The 19,703-nt window shown below is 41.0% G+C and overlaps 1 protein-coding gene across 1 annotated transcript; it reads right to left on the bottom strand.

Annotated features, from left to right (window-relative positions):
* Positions 1–955: 955 nt before the first annotated feature.
* On the bottom strand, positions 956–19,615 carry chrna1 (cholinergic receptor, nicotinic, alpha 1 (muscle)). The gene is made up of 9 exons (XM_015358839.2): positions 19,374–19,615; positions 14,813–14,955; positions 14,679–14,723; positions 13,011–13,120; positions 11,957–12,152; positions 11,298–11,535; positions 7,148–7,371; positions 4,999–5,238; positions 956–1,812 (listed from the first exon to the last, which is right to left on the bottom strand). Exons 1-9 carry the CDS (start codon positions 19,426–19,428, stop codon positions 1,681–1,683), a joined length of 1,383 nt encoding a protein of 460 aa, XP_015214325.1. The 5' UTR covers positions 19,429–19,615; the 3' UTR covers positions 956–1,680.
* Positions 19,616–19,703: the final 88 nt, after the last annotated feature.

A 19,703-nucleotide genomic window follows, 5' to 3' on the forward strand; every position in this document is an offset into this window, starting at 1 on the left:
TCCGGGACATTTCACAGTGATGCAATGTTTCCAGATGTGACTCTTGTTCATTTTCTGAAAAAAAATAATTTATTTTTAGAAAAGAAAGAGACAAGTGTATACTGAAAAGAGAAATATGAAGCAAACATTTCTCAGTCTTGACCAATTCTATTGCATTTGGATGATTTTAAACTTGTTACGTTATTAACTTGCATTTTCTACCACTATATAAGGTAAAATGAAGCACATTCTAATGTAGGCGTTAGCTGTTTTTCCACCAAAAAATAAAAATCGGAGCACAAGGGAAGACAGGGCAGTATTTTTGCATTGAAAATGACTTTATTTTTTGTATTTAGAACGCATTCTAACTCGCATTCAGCTTGCTGTTTTATGGGAAAACACCTTTCTAATCACTCCTTGTGTTAATCGAATGGTGATTCGATTAACGGGAGATAATCTGCATACTCAAAGCAAGAGCTGTGGCCTAGTATAGCGTGTTTTCCCTCTTTCTCAGGGGAACACCAGGAAAATAAAAAGATTGCTTCACTAGAAGCCCGAGGACTGAAGTGCTAGAACCCTGATCTTATGGAGTGTATACAGCACTTTCATTTAGGCAAGTATGATGCATAATCATAATCAATATTTACTTTTCTATACTGCTTCTTCGTTGATTTTACTACTCGTCAGATTTTAAAATTCCCTTAAAATCACATGTCCCCTGATAAGGGGAGGGGCTCACGTAAAATTGCCAAATGTATAGCATCTTACCGTGCAAAGAACTAAAATAATAGACATAAAAACGAAAAATTCAATGCTAGCATTTTTCAATAACCCCCTTTAATATTTTTGTATAGCCTTAAGATAAATGCTGGCCTGTGGAAAAAGTATCTCCCAATGTAGACAGATAACAAACGCCACGTATAATAATATGTCACATTATGCGGAACATGAAAAGGATTTAGAGACCACCAAGGCGTTGTAGAATTTTAAGTTTTTTATTAGTTATTCCAAACAATTCCGTAAATAAAAAGACGAAAAACAGAATCATGTATCAAAAATCTTGAACACTCTAGAGCACTAGAGGGAGCTCACACTGCGTTTGAAGGGGTTTGTTAAAGTTAAAATGCCGAGATCATTCACATAGGCACTAGTATTGTTCTTAATTTTAAACCCATGGAGTTTGTTATCCGTACTTAGCAGCACAAAATAAATTGTTTATGCCTTGAATAATCCAACAAAAATCCAACCCCTTCAGTTATCTCTCAACAAATAATTTTATCTTCACACTTGACTAGAAATCCACCTTAACCACACCTTATTTTACTTGTTCTCCAGTCTCCATTCAAGGTGACAATGCACACATCATCATTCACCTTTGCAAATCCCCGAAAATTGTCTTGCTCTATTACTGGTACTTACTGTACAGAAGGGTGAAACTTTCATTCCTTAGAAACAATCTAAATTATGTGATAACACGATTTCACACATAATGTTAGCTGCAGGACATAAAACAAAATAAACAGAGCAAAAACATCACGTATACACATCATAAACTACTGCCACAAGGAAATAAGGCAGAATTTCTGTATGTTGTAAAAAGGTCAAAGGTTTGGGCATTTCCATTATTTGTAAATAAATGTCTAGGCCTGGATGCTTGCAGTTCCCAAAGTGTGATTCCAACTGCACTGCTGAGGATAAGGCCTATCCCTGCTGATTGAGTTCAATGAGACGGCCAGCAAAGACACTCAGCGTGCCGATGATACAAACAAGCATGAAGACACAGAGCAAGACGTGATCAATCACCATGGCGACGAACTTCCATTCCTCGGCGGCCTGTTGAAAAAAGGGAAGATGAGAAGAGAGAGTGGACAACAAATAAAGCACAGAATAAACATCCCCAAATTCAAAACTATCCACAGTCCAAGAATTAATTGTTTTTTGCACAGTGGCGCAGTGGTCAGCATTACTGCCTCACAGTGCCGGACCCCTGGGCTCAATTCCAGACCTGGGGCACAATCTGCACTATTTGTACTGTTACATGTCTTCATCTTGGGTTTCCTCCCACAGACTAAAGACATACTGATAGGTTTTTTGGCTTCTAGGAAACTTGGACCCTGGTGTGAGTGTGTGTGTGTTTGTGCCTGTGTGTACCCTGCCTCTTGCCCATTGCTTGCTGGGATAGGCTCCAGCTCCCCCGTGACCCTGTGTTGGGTAAAGTGGTTAGAAAATTGATATTTAAGAACGTTTCTCATAAAAAATGACAATGAACTTGCTAAACATGCTGCGTATGTCTTTTATTTGTGATTGTAGAACCAAAATGGAGCGCAAAGACAGGGAAACTAAAATATCATAGCTGCTTATGTATAACATTATGACATAAGATTACTAAACTTAACCACACAGTGGAGCGAAGCTAGTGATGCAGACATTTTCATTTTTATCTGAAGATGTTTTTGTGGTATTGCAGTCCAGTGGATATACAACAACAAACGTTTGCTTTTAAAATGGGTCTTAAATCATTGGGCCACGGCTCCTGTTCATTTAAAGTTACCTGTTAACTTCTTGTGACAATTTCTGTATCACCAGTTTCCAGAAATAAAAGCAACAAATAAAACTACTTAAAGATATGATAGTTCAGGTGGGTCAGGCTAGGATCACACCTTCCTCCTTTTCTTAACGACAGACTTCCATTCTACTAAATTTTCTCCATTCATCGAAACTTTCATTTCACACCTTTCTACACCTATCCTTACTTCACACCTCTTGATTGGCCTCTCTTTCTGTCCCCTGCTCCTGCCTCTAACCCCTCCTCCATCCCAGCCTTTTTTCTCCCACTATATTACCTTTGCCTACTGCCTTGTCTCTCTCACACCTGAAGAAGGCTTCACGGCCGAAACGTTGTGTTTTTTCTCTCTTCTTTTTTTTCACCATGGAATAAACCTATCACTTGTTCCTTTACAGATATGATGCTATGTTTAAGAACAGGGCAACCCGGTGGCATAGTGTTTAGCATTGCTGCCTCACATTGCTGTGGCCTTAGGTTTAATTCTGGATCTGGGGTGCTACAGTGCCTTGCGAAAGTATTCGGCCCCCTTGAACTTTTCAACCTTTTGCCACATTTCAGGCTTCAAACATAAAGATATAATTTTTTTATTTTATGTGAAGAATCACCAACAAGTGGGACACAATTGTGAAGTGGAACGAAATCTATTGGATTTTTTAAACTTTTTTAACTAATAAAAAAAATGAAAAGTGGGGCGTGCAAAATTATTCGGCCCCCTTGCGTTAATACTTTGTAGAGCCACCTTTTGCTGCGATTACAGCTGCAAGTCGCTTGGGGTATGTCTCTATCAGTTATGCACATCGAGAGACTGAAATTCTTGCCCATTCTTCCTTGCAAAACAGCTCGAGCTCAGTGAGGTTGGATGGAGAGCATTTGTGAACAGCAGTTTTCAGCTCTTTCCACAGATTCTCGATTGGATTCAGGTCTGGACTTTGACTTGGCCATTCAAACACCTGGATACGTTTATTTGTGAACCATTCCTTTGTAGATTTTGCTGTATGTTTGGGATCATTGTCTTGTTGGAAGATAAATCTCCGTCCCAGTTTCAGGTCTTTTGCAGACTCCAACAGGTTTTCATCCAGAATGGTCCTGTATTTGGCTGCATCCATCTTCCCCTCAATTTTAACCATCTTCCCTGTCCCTGCTGAAGAAAAGCAGGCCCAAACCATGATGCTGCCACCACCATGTTTGACAGTGGGGATGGTGTGTTGAGGGTGATGAGCTGTGTTGCTTTTACGCCAAACATATCGTTTTGCATTGTGGCCAAAAAGTTCGATTTTGGTTTCATCTGACCAGAGCACCTTCTTCCACATGTTTGGGGTGTCTCCCAGGTGGCTTGTGGCAAACTTTAGACGAGACTTTTTATGGATATCTTTGACAAATGGCTTTCTTCTTGCCACTCTTCCATAAAGGCCAGATTTGTGCAGTGTAAGACTGATTGTTGTCCTATGGACAGACTCTCCCACCTCAGCTGTAGTTCTCTGCAGTTCATCCAGAGTGATCATGGGCCTCTTGGCTGCATCTCTGATCAGTCTTCTCCTTGTCTGAGCTGAAAGTTTAGAGGGACGGCCAGGTCTTGGTAGATTTGCAGTGGTCTGATACTCCTTCCATTTCAAGATGATCGCTTGCACAGTGCTCCTTGGGATGTTTGAAGCTTGGGAAATCTTTTTGTATCCAAATCCGGCTTTAAACTTCTCCACAACAGTATTACGGACCTGCCTGGTGTGTTCCTTGGTCTTCATGATGCTCTCTGCGCTTTCAACAGAACCTTGAGACTATCACAGAGCAGGTGCATTTATACAGAGACTTGATTACACACAGGTGGATTCTATTTATCACCATCAGTCATTTAGGACAACATTGGATCATTCAGAGATCCTCGCTGAACTTCTGGAGTGAGTTTGCTGCACTGAAAGTAAAGGGGCCGAATAATTTTGCACGCCCCACTTTTCATTTTTTTATTGGTTAAAAAAGTTTCAAAAATCCAATAGATTTCGTTCCACTTCACAATTGTGTCCCACTTGTTGGTGATTCTTCACATAAAATAAAAAAATTATATCTTTATGTTTGAAGCCTGAAATGTGGCAAAAGGTTGAAAAGTTCAAGGGGGCCGAATACTTTCGCAAGGCACTGTATCTGTGTGGAGTTTGCATGCTCTGTCCATGTTTTCATGAGGTTCCTCCCACAGCCCAAAGTTATACTGGTAGGTGAAGTGGCTTCTGGCCCTGGTTTGAGTGTGTGTGTGTGCTTGTGTCTGTGTGTGCTCTGCAATGGACTGATGTCCCATCCAGAGCATTGTGCCCATTGTTTATTGGGATAAGTTCCAGTTCTCCTGCGACCCTCTACTGGATATACTGTAGCTATTAGAAAATGGAAGACGAAGAATGTTTCTAAAAAAAAGACAACATTAATTTGCTTAACATGCTGTCAATGTTGATGTCTTTGTGTGCTCTTACATTGTTGGATTCCTGGTCCGATTTCATGGTTTCTGCGATGTATTTGACTCCTTCAATGGCGGTCCTCACATCAGGGTTTTTGGTGATGGGGGACTGGAAAGTGATGGAGGCTGGAGTAGGTTTGCCAGAAATTTCAGAGATGTCCATGTCGGTGACAAAAATGCGCTTCTCTTGTTTCTCCCTTGAAGGCCGCTTCATCGTCGAGAAGAACATGATGTTGGGAATGGTGTCAATGAAAATCTGCAACGAAACACAGAGTACACCTGTGGGAACTTGTGTGTGGTGCAGGCATTGTGTAAGTACATGGAAAAAAAAGGAGACATTTTTGAGAAGTTTCCTATTTCTGCTCAAGAGGTAAAAGAAAAAAAATCACCAATGAATTTGATCAAAAGAAAATAGAAAGCAGCAAACAAATGTACAATATAAAGTAATATTAAACAGATACAGTCCTTCGGTCAACAACTTTATCATTATAAGTTCTCAGCAACAAGTCAGCACAATTTAAACTTCAGAAAATTGAAATCAAGTTAATCAACTTCAGAAAAGGGCTACAGTAGGTGACTGAAATACAATTAATGATTGTGATATTTAAAAAAAGATTTTGATGTGCTCCTGAGATGGAATTGTACATTTGATAAATATTTTCTGGCAAAAGCAGAAACAATAGAGTACATTCACAATGTACGCTCAATTTCGTGACATTATTAAGCTTTTAATAACACTGTTATTCAGTTTGCAAGAAAACAGAGGGGAGACTGCCCCTTTGTTGACAGTAGATGGCAATGCTGCTCCAGAAATCTCTTTTGCACTCTGGCATTAAAGGTGAATCTCCAGTTAAATTAAACTTTCCAATTTCACCTTATCAGTAAACTGAAAGCAGACTGTATGTTGAAACTGAGGGAATATTTTCTTTTTGCCTTTTATGTGTTTTCACAGCATATCTTTAGAAAGGTAAACCTGAGCTGTTCGAAGGGAGAACTCTTATGTGTTGTTTTAACTCATTACTACAGCTAACTTGTCATTAATGATAAATATGCATAATACTGTAATAAACATGAAACAGATTTCTTGAATGCTTACTTCCTGTAATTTGCTAAACAAAAATTTCCTTCATCAAAAGCCTTCTTAAAATCTCAATACAAATATAATGTATACTCTGTGTTCAAAGAGCTCTGAAAAGTTAAACAAGGCAACTATCCCCTTAGGACTCTCTTTCAAAATAGGTGATCCTCTAGTTTAGCTCTAATAATTGTTTCCATAACCTTAAATACTGTATAAAAGAAGTCAGACTTATTAGTCTATACTTACTTGTCCAATTTTGTCACTCTTTTTATGGATTGGTTAATTTATTCCTACTCCTGTCTTGAACAGCTGTTGAGTTTCATCAATGACTTGGAAACCCATTTCTCATGGAAACCATCTAGCTTCCTTAAGTACAACTGATAGGATAACATCAGGCCCTGAACATTTCTTAACGGTGAGTATTTCTAGTACCTGTAACACTTCTGCTTCTTCCATGTTAATACTGTTTAATAAGCATCTTTGTCCTTCCACTGCCCGAAGCGTGATGTCGCCTTTTGTTTTTGTGAACACCTGAGTGAAATACTTATTTACTTCACCAAACATTTCCCTTTCATTGTCTAGAGGTTTCCCATTTTCCCCCTGGACATACTTTACTTTATCCGTTACGGTTGCTTTGAAGTTGTAGAGTACCTTGCACAGGGTCTAACAGCAGTGTAATACCCAAGACGTCAACCCACAACCTTCTAGTCTGGAGCCTAGAGCCCTAACCACTACGCCATACTGCTCTCGTGCACAGGCGTCATGCTAATCTAATCTGTATCACCTGAGTTTTAGTGTTCCGCCTGACAACTACTCAGTCATTAACACACTGTATTATTCTGTGCTTCACAACATAAGAAAATTACAGCACCGAAGACTAAATATGTTCTGTTATATTATTGGATGTTGCAAAGTAGGTGATGGGGCCCAACATTATGTGTACTGCTACACAAAATGTGTTTTTGAAAATGCAGATAAGAAAGGAACAGATGTAGCTATTCCCTTTCTGACTGAATAAACCCTCAGAAAGAGGCATAAAAGGGCAAAACAAAAGGTGGCCAGCCAATATCCAGCCAGCTGTACTCACCTTACGCACCCACTGTGGCATGGTGTGAGTACTTGGCGAGCGGTGGTGGGTATTAATTACGATCACTGTAATTATGATGGATGTGATGACAAACACCATGGTGAACAGCATATATTTCCCAATTAAAGGCACAGCACTGGAGGTGGAAGGGATGAGCTCCACGATCACCAGCAGAAACACAGTCAGGGACAGCAAGACCGATATGCTCAGGGTCATCTTCTCACCTGTGGACAAGAAGCTCTGTAGCACTCAGCAGACAATACAACAGTGGCCCACAAGAGCCAGTAGGCGCCGTAATGAGCCCCATGCATCAACAAAATGAATACCTTTTCGGATAATGACCAGCTAGTGCCTAAATACATCCATAATCACACCTAGCTGCTGGGTAGACCACAGAACTAACAGTCCACCCCTCTCTAGATCGGAAGCTTAAGCTATTTAAAATTATTTAAAAATAGCTAAGGTGAGAGGAGCAAGGCATACATTTAACCACAGGGCTATCATGTGTCAGGTAGGATGAAGAGAGACAGCTTGGACAGTTTTCTCTTTAATAGGCTCTCCGATAGCTGCCTTTTGGAGAAGGAATCACTGTGGCTTCAGAAAAGAGTTTGTTTTTCTTTACACTGAACGGTGATAAAAGCAAATGGGAATATCAGACAAACAGAATCCACAGCATCAGCTTTAACGATGATTATTGCTATAAGACATCAAAAGGCAGACATACATGTATTTGACAAACTTCTGTATTGTTGGCATTGAATGCAGTTTCTACAGCTGATTTGAAACTCAGGCATTCAATGCTTTTGCAAAGACAAACCCAACCTATTAGACTTAACATGTGGACTGTATAACAAATATTTTTACATAATGGCTATTCCTATGCATTTTTCGTCAAGGGGCATTATTCTTACAAATGCTGCAACTCACAGACATCATAAGAGGAAATATAAAAAAAAACCCTGACACATATAACAAACGGAACTTACTCTGATCAAATAAAAGCATCTCTGTAAAAGTATGCACAGGTCTTGTCACGGTCGGCATCCCACCCCTAGTGGGTGCTCTAATTGGCTAGCCTTCGGACTTTATTATTATCTGCTGTGTCTTGTTTTTGTGCTGTTATTTAATTGTTTCTTTCTTTTTGTTCATTTTAGTCTCTTTGTAGTTATCCCAATCAGGCACATACCCTCCCATACTAGTATGGAAGTTGTCAAAGAGGCAGATTATGAGCTGTGATCAGAGTCCCACTGGAGACGAACCTGCCAGGTATAATAAACAGTCCTTTGGCCTTTCCGGAATTCATGCGAACGGAATTTAAAAAGAAGCATAAACTCTCTCAAAGTTACACTCCAGTCAGGTTGGCCTTGCTTGTCCTTTAGAAAACACTTTGTGATGCACGGCAGATTTTAATCCTTGGACAAATCCATGTGATCCCAGAGACAAGAATAAATTAAACTTTTCAGTAATGCTATTTATTGGATATTTTATTCCGTGGTGCAGCGTGCAAGTCCCTGACCCAAGCACTGGATGAAAGCAGAGGCTCATCTGTACTTGACTGTCAAAGTTAATAGCTGATTGGATCGAGTGTATGTTCATTAGGGTAATGGAATTAAATGGTCTTTGAGGTCCTTCCAATACCCTTGCAGTCCCTAGATGAAAAGCAAGCTGGCTGATAGCATCACCTTGTACAAAACAGCAAACTTCCCCCACAAGCTCTCTTTGATCAGCTGCCATGTGCTTCATGCTTCATGCTTTCTACTCATGCAACCCCAGATAAGCAGAGAAATCCCACAGAGGAGCTGGTCTCTTTTTAGGGGCACCCCCAAGAACAGCACAAGGAAGAGGTCGCCAGACATCTATTGTGCACCTCATAGTAGTAAAGCTGGTTCACAACACACATGAGAAGAAGGGCAAATGTGCCTCATTAATGAGAGCCAAAACAGAACGAGAAAATCCGTACAGAATGAGGATTAAAGAATTTAGAACAGTCTTTCTTCATCAAGAAATGTCCATTCGACTGTTGTGAAAATACCAGAATAGACACCTCCAACCAAAACAGAGCAAAACACGGTATTTCTTGATGGAAGAAAATCTGACATTGTCGATACCTTCAATGACTTTCACACCCATCAAAGCAGAATGTGTACCGAAAAAAAACATACGGTGCCTTTCTACAAGAAATCACCCTCTTCCAATGATGTTCCATTTTCTTGATTCCCAAGTGATGTACCTGCATTTTTTTAAAATGAATGCTCTAACATCAAATCTCAATGCTCAAACTGAACAGTTCTATGGGCGAAAGGATTAATTGCCAGCACAAAATACAAAGAAAAATCAAAAGCTAAAATATGTTGATTGGATAAGTATTGAGTCCCAGAGTTGACAGTATCAACACTTGGTGGAAGACCCATTGACAGTAATTACAGAGGCACTCTTTGGATATGTATCTACCAACTTTAAGCACCAGGATGTGTAATTTTCATCCCTTCTTTTTTGCACACTTGCTCAAACTCTGCTAATTTGGTTGCGGATTGTTGATGGGCAGCAATTTTCATTGCTGCCACCGATTTCTACACAATTTCATGTCAGGACTTTGACTGAGCCACTCAGAGGCATTCATTTTCTTATTTTTAAGCAACTCAAGTGGCACAGCTCTGGCCCTGTGCTTTGGGTTATGTTCATGCTGAATGATAAACATTCCTCCAGGTTTTGGGTTTTTAACAGCCTGCAGCAGGTTTTCCTTAAGATCTGCTTATACCCCTTTTCCCCTTAGTACTGACAAATTTCCCAGTCACAGCTGATGAAAAGCATTCCCGTAAAATAATGAAGTCGTTACCATTCTCGACGGTAGAGATTCTGATGGCTGGTTGATACATTGGGTGTGCACCATATGTGATATTCTGCAGTTAGACTAAAAATGTGCTAATTTTCTCTTGTGTGATCACAAAACCTACATAAGGGATTTGAGATGGGTTTCTGTTTCAGTAAAAGCTTCCTTCCTGCCTCTGTGCCATTAAAGCAAGCTTTGTGGAGTGACCAGGAAATTATTGACTTATTGACATTTTCCCCCATCTCAGCCATTGAACTCTGTAACTCTTTCAAAGTCACTATTGGCATTCGGAGGGACAGCCTGATCCCGGGAGTATTGGTGATACCCCTTCCACTTCTCCGTGATCGTTTTCAAAGTGCTCAAAGGAATATCCAGTATTTACGAACCTTTATACCCTATTCCTAATCTGTACCTTTTCACAACTTCATCTCAGAGTTGTTTTCAAAGCTCCTTGGCCTTCATGGCTCTGTATCGTTGTTTTAAATTCATTACCTGACCAAGGAAGTTGACAAAACTAGATAGTTATTCTTAAATCTTGTGAACCACTGTTATTGCACAAGGACACGGGCCAGTTGTGTGACGTGTCAAAGTAGTTTTGAACATCTAAATTAATTTAGGTTTGCCCTAGCACGGGGGGTGAAGATTTACATTTAAGTTTGCATTTTTTTTCCTTTGCAGTTTTCGCTGACATTTACAGTACCTCTTTTCACCTATAACGTGTTCAAGCTGAGCAGTCAGGTTTTATTTAAAAATAGTCATTTAAAAAGATGTATGTACGTCATTTGTAATTTAATAAACTGGGATGACATTGGAAGAGGGTAAGAGGGACTGCACGTCCCCAGGTGCATAAAGGCTGCATATTGCAGCTGAGCACTGTCTTGCCAGGTGGTCTGGGACTTAAGGCTCAGAGATAACAAGTCTGCTTGCTGTGCCAGCGATTTGGGTTTTGACTGGCACCCCTTGCGCCTTCCCATCCAGCAGTGCTTGAGTGCTATTTTTAACTCTGCCCCCTTCTCTGAACTACAGCCAACAATGAAGTTCATCAGAGGAGATTCAGTGCTATTTCAGCAAAAGCAAGGGACCCACTGATTTGGACTGCCAAGAAGCACAAGCGCCTCCTTTGTTTGATGCTGAATCATTTGGAAATGATCGCTGTCTAAACAGTCATGGACTTATCGAGCCGTTTTTAACACTTCGAGGGGGCTACCACTAAAAAAAAACAACGCTTTGAGATTCTTTTACCCCATGGGTTTCGTGAGAGCTGTATTAAGCGCATCTCAAGTAATCTGGCTTTGCTTGCTTGTTTTGGAAAGTACGTACCCGAATCTGTGGGCAGGTAGAAGACCAGGCCTGTGAGGAAGGAAAAGAGCAGACAGGGGATGATGACGTTGACGATGAAGTACAGAGGCAGACGCAGCATGAGGAAATGGTAGGTGATGTCCAGATAGGGGGTGTCGGGACAGCAGGCATAATAGACCCAGTGTTTCCAGCCACGGTAATCCTTCATCACCCACTCCCCGCTCTCCATGAAGCTGCTCAGGTCCGGGCGATCGCTTTCCTGGAAAGAAGCCAATCAGAATTTGTTAAGGGCTCCCCTGAGCTTTGGGGTTGGGGGCACTGAATGAAAAATTAAATGGGGAAACACTGTCTCCAAACCGATCCCTGCGTTCTGAACTGGCCAGCCAGCTTTGCCCGACATTGATCAGACTAGAAGATGTACCCTTCTAAATTTCTAAATGCAATAAACAAAACAATTTACTGTACGTAGGAAGCAGCAGAATAAAGTGTAAACAGAAAAGATATCCCAAGACCAAAAAATAGATGTTGGCGACATTTTAAAGACCAAACCATACTTTAATTATCTGACTTTAATGTCTGTGTCCCCGTGAGACATATGTTCTTTGTCTCTATAATACCTATGTGCACATTTACAGAGGAAACAATTCCTGATTCCCATTGCTTAATAAGTGTATCATTACCGGATTGATGATCACTGATGTGCCATCATATGTCCAGGTCCCCAGCTTCATGCTGCAGTTTTGCAGGTCAAAGGGGAAGTATGTGACTATGATTTCACAGTAACTCTTGAATATGGCCGGAGGAGTCCACGTGATCATGCCTGTATGTTCCAGCAGCACTTTGGTTTCGTGAACAATAGCGAAATCGCCATCAGCACTGCAAAGACAGCAATTAAAACCATGACTGGTGTACACGTTGATGAATATTTACAGCATGGCAAGCAGTGAGATTGCCCAGGGCCTAAAAGAGAAAGCCATCCAGTTTTTGTTCTGGAGATACAGGCTGTCAGGAAGAGATAGCATTGAGCTTGGCACAGCTAACAGTCTTCAGAGAACCTGTGTTATCAAGGTTCACAAGTGTCAGAGATATACTTTTCAACCTGCTGCCTTTACACTAAAACTTTCGATTCCATTAAAAATTCCACTAGTCTGAAATTCCAATGATATTAGCACTTCACAAAAATGTGACTTTTTATGGCCTCAATAGAAGATGAAAGAAACCCATGCTCCTTGAAAATACCTTGTCCCACCTCTCGCTATTTACATACTGTATGACCTCAGCACTACAATGGATACACAAAGCATTTCTGAAAGTTCATAAATTCCCTACGCTAACTTAGGGAGTTAAAAAAAGTTTGGAGAAATGGGTTTCATAGTAAAAAAAATATTTTTTCATACCAGCATGGACATGTCCTATTTTCTTTGTTACAAATAGTACAAAAATAAATATCAGCTTAGGCATTAACTGATAAGAGATTAAAGGAAAGGTTTACTGAAGTCCTTCAATGGGAACTGCGTGAACCGCGTCATTTACACAGTCGATAGAGTATTTCATCATTGTTTGAAGCAAATGTGAAAAATAAACTGTGTTCTCTGGCCCAACCTAAACAAAATGAGCTGAGAAACACAAATATTGTGGAGGATCTGATTATTTTTTTTTCCCCAACCATCACTATCCTTTAGGGTCTTCTTTCTTTTCACTTAATTGCTCCTTTATTTTCTCGTTGATCCTTACTTGTTGTAGAGAACAAGGTCGGGTCGCCAGATGTCAGTCGATGGAATTCGGATCTTTTTGATTCCACCATATGAGTCTGGTTCCCATTTTAAGTTGACATCTTTCCATTGCTGAAGAAGAGCAAGCAGTAAAAGATAGCAGAAACAGAAAAAATAGAAAACACCATGGAAACAACATTATGCTGACCTTAAACATTTCAACCAAAATAAAATTCGAGCATGAAAACAAAAATAAATTTGTCACATAACAGCAAAGCAAATGTGCTGAATTTTTATCCAACATGTTTTTGAAGAACATTCTTAGCAAATAAAAATAATATAGCCTACAGTTTAAATAAAACATTAGTAATGGGATTCTATATCTGAAACAAGGCTATCCACACATTTATTAGTATTATATATAAGAAATATTCTAAATATAATTGATTAAACTAAAGTATTTTTCAGTAATACCTCTTGTATGTTTATGAAACAGTCATTCATTCTATCGTGCAGTGAACAAGATGCTCTAATAATTTTAGCTACCAGTTGCCCATATATATGTCTACATTATTAACTGCATATTTTTTCCCCTGGTTCAGCCCACCTAATTAAATTAGGAAAACACAATTCTTAATCGACAGTTTAGGCTCCGAATAAGTGAGGTAAGACAGAGCATACCTCCTCATCTGCTAAGAGGCTTGCACTTGTCTGATCACCCCCATCATATTTTCACTGTTATCCCAAGGAGATGACAGGAACGCTAGGTCAGAGCTGCAGCTCTGACTGATAAAACTACAAACTCACAGGTGCCCAGCACTCCAGTTGGCCTGCTGTTGTGCAGGAAGCTGAGGACACTCGGTCCATCTCTAACCAATCAGGTCCCATGGGTCTGTGAAGTGCTGCCACTTGGAGAATCTGAGCAAGGTTTGCTTAATTGAATGAATCAGACTGAAGTGGCAATGCCTAGACTGTGGGTCTGAGGCTGGGCTCTGACCTGATCAAGCCACTCTGTGGATTATGCCACATCAGAGCCCCATGTTGCCAACTACTCCACTGTCATTTCTTCACATTAAAGTTTTATAAACAGCAAGATCCACGTGATCTGTCCACCAGTCTAGAGTACTGTACTGATGGGACAGGGTTCTTCTCCTGAGCCACTTAACAATCCTCTCTGAAATCAGGACAGTGAGCAGCTCTGCTGCAGGAGGTGAGCTGGTCTTGTGCTGTGGTGGATTTATCCTCTATCTTGCTACTGGCGCTGTACGTGCTCCGAGCCTGCGAGCGACCGGGATCAAATTCCAGCAGGAACTGAGAGAGCTGCACTCATTATACTTACAGATTTTTGGAGCCCTTAAGAGAACTATGCTTTTTATCTGTCGTGTAGGTTCCTTATCTAAGTAAAGAACGGGAAAAGCAAAAGTGACAGCAGCTGGCATAATGTAGTCATTTTTGACCAGTCATGACTTTAGGGGAAATTCCACTAGAAAAAGCTACAGTATTGTCTCTGGCCTAACCTGTCCTTACCAGCTCTTCATGAGGCTGTTCACAAAAACCTTTTGGGTTACTCTGTGATTCTTATTTATGAACCAATCAGTGCACACCTCAAACCTTCGGTGTTGTTCACCTATTACATTGTTTCTATTGTACGTGTCTGATACCAAACATTACAGAACTGTAGATGCTTTACCTGTTTCAGACGCACATTTGTCGTCACTATCTGATTGACTTCATCCTGTCAACAGAAGGATTTTGGAAGAGTTAAAAGAGATGTCTGCCATAACAGCATTGTCCAATCTTTGGAAACTGCTGGAGATTACATACCACACTGATGAGCTGGATGAGCTGAAGGCCCACAGTGACCACTACAGGATCCTTGTAGTTCTCGACCGGTCGCACCACTTTATTATAGCCCTTGAAAAGGTCTTTGACTAGACGCGTTTCATGTTCTGAGCCCAGGGTAGACCCTACAAAAGACAGGGCAAAGCATCCCTTTAAAGTACTGTATTAAATGAGTGGATTAATCTTTCACCTGCGATCGTAATGGCTGCTGTGCTCTTTTACTCTTTTGCCTTCCAACATTACGTTGTCTTCAACTGTTTCTAAAATTTTTTAAAAATAGCCCATAATTCACAAAATAGCGGTAAAAACGAAATTTTAAAAGCTGATTTCAGCTATTTTAACAATGTCACTTTTATTGTTCAAAACAGTATGTCATATGCCTATTTGTAATTTTTCACACATGATGGTTTGCACTGAGTTGAGCACGGCATGACCAATACGAGCTATAAATTCTCTGAATGGTGACAGACAAGATTGCATTTTTACCCAAAACCGCCATTTGTATTTTTTCCGTCTTAAAGGCTCATCCGCTTGATCTTGGGGGAATAACCTCTAACCTGTACTAATCCAGGAATGTCCCGTTTTTATTTCCTAAATTTAAAAACATACTTACTGCCTTACGAGATTGGCTTGGATATGTAAAACCAACAGAGCGCGCAGCTGAGACAGGCTAGACGTGCACGTGTTTAGCACGTTTTTCGTGTCGTGTTTCAAGTTTGCCGTGATCAGATAACCGATGGCGAAGAGGCACTTTTTGTAACTGATTTTACACTTGGGCTGTTCTGTATCAGTGTTTTAGTTATACACATGCCTTTGGACATAATAATATAACGAATACGCCCCTGCGCATAACAGGGATCCTGGCCGCCTGGGCTGAGGAAGGTCTTCTTTAGCTCAGCCGGCAAGCCTCCTGCTGAGCGACGCTGGAGACCTGAGTTTGCGCCTGTGTAGTGGAGGGACGAACTGGGGTGGGAGTGGCGAGGGCACAAGCCTGAGAACCCAAAACCGTTACAATAACATACAACATAATACTATTAACTTGTAATGTTAAAATGTATACAACCAGCAGTTTTCAGTTTCAGGCATAGTTCTTGCCCTTGTTAGGCCCCGTACTATGACACCACCAACGCTGAGCACATTAATAATAAACATAAGAGCAGAAAAGCCGAAGCTAATCTGAAATCTTTACCGCTGATTTATTTGCGGCATAAATGATGCTCCAAACCCCCACGTATGTAAATATCTGAATTACCTTTTTGGGATTCTAGGGTAACTTGGCGAAAATGCGTTTTCAGCAAAACAAAGGGACGAAGGTCTAACACCTGGAATTCCATGAACCGATTGGGAAAAGGGGCCAATTCCAAAATGTAGACGAATCGGAAAAAATCTTAGTTTGTGCGCATCAATTATGACGGGCTTGCTTAACCTGATGGTCTCTGAGTTCAAGAAACCGCCTTATCACAGCTGACAAGATCGGTTTAGGCGAATTGGTTCAAAGACTGTTAATTTTGGTGTTAATCACTGGTTAATTAAACACTGTTCTGCACAAAGGGTTAAACTTTAAAGAAAAAAAAGGTCCGGTTGTTGTTCGTGGTTTCGGAATTGGAAATTCAGTCCTTTCTAGAACACGAAAAAGAAAACTGAAATGGCACTGGAAAGCTGCACCCGAAAACCCCATCGTTGCTGTTTATCTGAATTTTCAACTCAGAGCTCCACTGAAGTGTAACTGGGAAAAGCTAAGCAAATAATGGGACAGGGACATCGAAGTTAACGTCTCTAAAACAGCGATTTCGCGCTGTAAATTGTTAGACCTTAGTCGCCGGTTTTCTGAGAGAAAATGCATGTCCATGTAATGTAATGTTCTTTATTAGCCCTATACAATTTCTTGCATTAGGAATTCGTCTTTTCACATACCCCAGCTTTTCTCCATGGAGAAACAGACAGGGAGAAGCTTGGGGTCAGAGCACAGGGTCTGCCATTGTACGGTGCCCCTGGAGCAGTTAGGGTTAAGGGCCTTGCTCAGGGGCCCAACAGAGTAGGATTCCTCTGCCAGCCGTGGGATTTGAGCCGGCAACCTTCCAGTCACAGGCGCATATCCTTAGGCACAGAGCCACCGCTCCATCCCATTGGCTGGCGTAATCAATTAACTGATTCACTCGCAATGCTTATTTTGCAAAGAAAACCGCTTTCATAGCAGCGTTACATGGGATTTTATCACTCTGCAACTCACAAATGGCAACCCAATGAAGCTCAGCAGCTGTGAGCCTGGTCAGTACCAGGATGGGAGACCCCCTGGGAAAAACTAAAGGTTGCTGCTGGAAGAGGTGTTAGTGGGACAGCAGGGGGCGCTGACCCTGCAGGCCCTGTGGGTCTTAATGCCCCAGTATAGTGATGGGGACACTATACTGTAAACAGGCGCCGTTCTTCGGATGTGACGTAAAACCGAGGTCCTGACTCTCTTTGGTCATTAAAAATCCCAGGGTGTTTCTCGAAAAGAGTAGGGGTGTAACCCTGGCGTCCTGGTCAAATTTCCCATTGGCCCTTACCAATCATGGCCTCCTAATAATCCCCCTCTATGAATTGGCTTCACTACTCTGCTCTCCTCCCCACTGATAACTGAAGTGTGGTGAGCAATCTGGCGCACTATGGCTGCCCTCGCGTCATCCAGGTGGATGCTGCACATTGGTGGTGGTGGAGAGGAGTCCCCATTACCTGTAAAGCGCTTTGAATATCCAGAAAACGCTCTATAAGTGTAAGCAATTATTATTATTATTCCGTCCTCGGCATTGATCAAGAGAAAACCGCAGCTACGCAGTTAGGGCAGTGACGTCACTGTTGGTCTTGCAATGCTGGAACTGCATGCTGGCGATTTTGAGTTTGAGCGCTTGCATACAATGGGAAATTTTGCTGGACAGTAAGAGAATAACATAACGTACCCATAATTATAGCGATTATAAATAAATTGCAGTGCAAGGAGTGCGGTGCTCGTGGTGATTTATCCCACAAACGAATATGTGCAGTATATCTGCTACAATTTGCGGCAGCAACTATCTGTGATCTGTAATGACGCAGAAGGGACTGACTTCATTTAAGTCTACTGTCACAGGTATAAACCAAACCCAGACGAAGAAGTGAAAAGATGGGGGAAGAATCTTCATTGAAAACCCTGACACCGATGGAAAATAAAAACAGAATTACGAGGTCTCGAGGAAAGCCATCTTTTGAATATTAGTAAAGTGTTGGTTTTTCTTTTGCAGTGTTTTCTCTGTGGCATTTCCGTCTGATTATTTTTTCTTTTCAAGGTCTAGATTTTTCTTTGGATATTACTGTTGCCCTACTGGTTCCTTGTACGTCTTGTATATTGATTTAAGTCATTTAAAGTATATGTGCGTAACGCTGAATCACACGCAGATGTGTGGGGGGTTGTGCGCTGGTGACGACGCATACATGTTGCCCCCCTCAGTGAGGGAAAAAAAACAATTTCGTGACCTGTGGTTTTAGGGACAGTTCCGTTTTACTGTTCTGTATCCGCAAGGTGCTATTCGTGCAATAATTTAAATATAATTGCAATAAGAAAAAGGTACAGGGTGGTGTAAGTGTTTGTCCTGTTCCACCGTCTTCCCAAGATTATAATCCAGTGTTTGGAAAGACGAATCAAGTACATTTAAAATTGAGGATGAGTAAGAGGTACTAATTTACCCACTTTTTACTCTAGTTTACCGTTTGTAACTTTTCCTTGCGTTTTCCTTCCACACGATTGTGATCAAAATAATAGCACGTGTTCTTATTACGTTGGTCGGAGTCAAACTCAGGCCTCTTGTGCTTGACAGGCTGAATGAAGTCTGAGCCCAGCCAGCAATGTCAGGTATTGCAAAGCCATTTCCGCCGCACAGTGGACCGACGCCAAGGGTGTACAGTTGCGCTCTGTGGGTGACCTTGAAGCGGATGTTTTACAGATTGCAGTTGCACAGTTTGCGAATTTTTCACAAGATAGGGCAAACTGTCAAGATACAATTATGAAAGGAACTGCATTTTGACATTCTCACTGGATATGAATTCAATTGAGAAATTTGTCCCCCCCTCTACACACTGTGTAGAGGTGTGGAACTGGAATTAGAAACTGTGCTTGGCTCCACATGCGCCTGTCAATCAGAATCCCAAGTGTACTGTCTTCGTAATAGACATTAAAATCCTTTTGTTTGTAACGATCTTAGCATACTTTTCTGTGCTGTCTTTATTTGTGCTTCAGAGGTTGTGTACTGTAGTAAGCACACACGTGTAAAAAAGTCAATTAAATTCAGAATCAAAGAACAGTTTTTGTGGTTTCAGGAATATTACAAGAACAACAGTCGTTTAATATGTTTCATATGCTGTAAATTACATTTTAAAATACACGTTTATCACCTCGTGCACGTCACTAGAATTAATTAAAACATTGTGTAATTTTTCTTTTAAGAAATAACGCTATCGCATGCAGTATAACCCAGTGGCAACAGTTGGTTCAGTTTGAAAGCCAACCCAGAAGGTGGAAATTTTAACTTACCCGTTAAAATGACAAAAAGTGGCACCAGCTTGGAAAAGGACCTTAAATGAGTCATATTGACAGCTCAAGTTGAATCAGTCGTTATGGGAATATTATCAGATCATGGTTGATCACACAAACAAGGGAGAAAAACTATCCTGACTGCTCACTGCTTGCTTCTTCAACTTAGTAGGACTGGAGCTGAGCTATTGTTGTGTCCCATCTGTGTCAGTGGCCGACAGCTGATAGCTGTCACTTGGAGATACAGTATTTCCCGACATCCGGTATCAAGTTAAAATGTCTTCATGTCTGCACCCAAGCTAATTAGCGGGGATTGTCTTGTTTCCTTAG

The sequence above is a fragment of the Lepisosteus oculatus genome, chromosome 12, assembly GCF_040954835.1.
Source record: "Lepisosteus oculatus isolate fLepOcu1 chromosome 12, fLepOcu1.hap2, whole genome shotgun sequence".
In the NCBI taxonomy this organism is placed as follows: domain Eukaryota; kingdom Metazoa; phylum Chordata; class Actinopteri; order Semionotiformes; family Lepisosteidae; genus Lepisosteus; species Lepisosteus oculatus.

Bases quoted from the DNA above. Each gene is read 5' to 3' on its own strand.
- chrna1 (XM_015358839.2), bottom strand. From the start codon at position 19,428: ATGACTCATTTAAGGTCCTTTTCCAAGCTGGTGCCACTTTTTGTCATT. The intron at 11,536-11,956 runs GTAATGATACAC...GCTTCTTTCCAG, and splicing joins CATCAGTGATCATCAATCCG to GAAAGCGATCGCCCGGACCT. The intron at 7,372-11,297 runs GTACGTACTTTC...TCTTGTCCACAG, and splicing joins CTACCTGCCCACAGATTCGG to GTGAGAAGATGACCCTGAGC.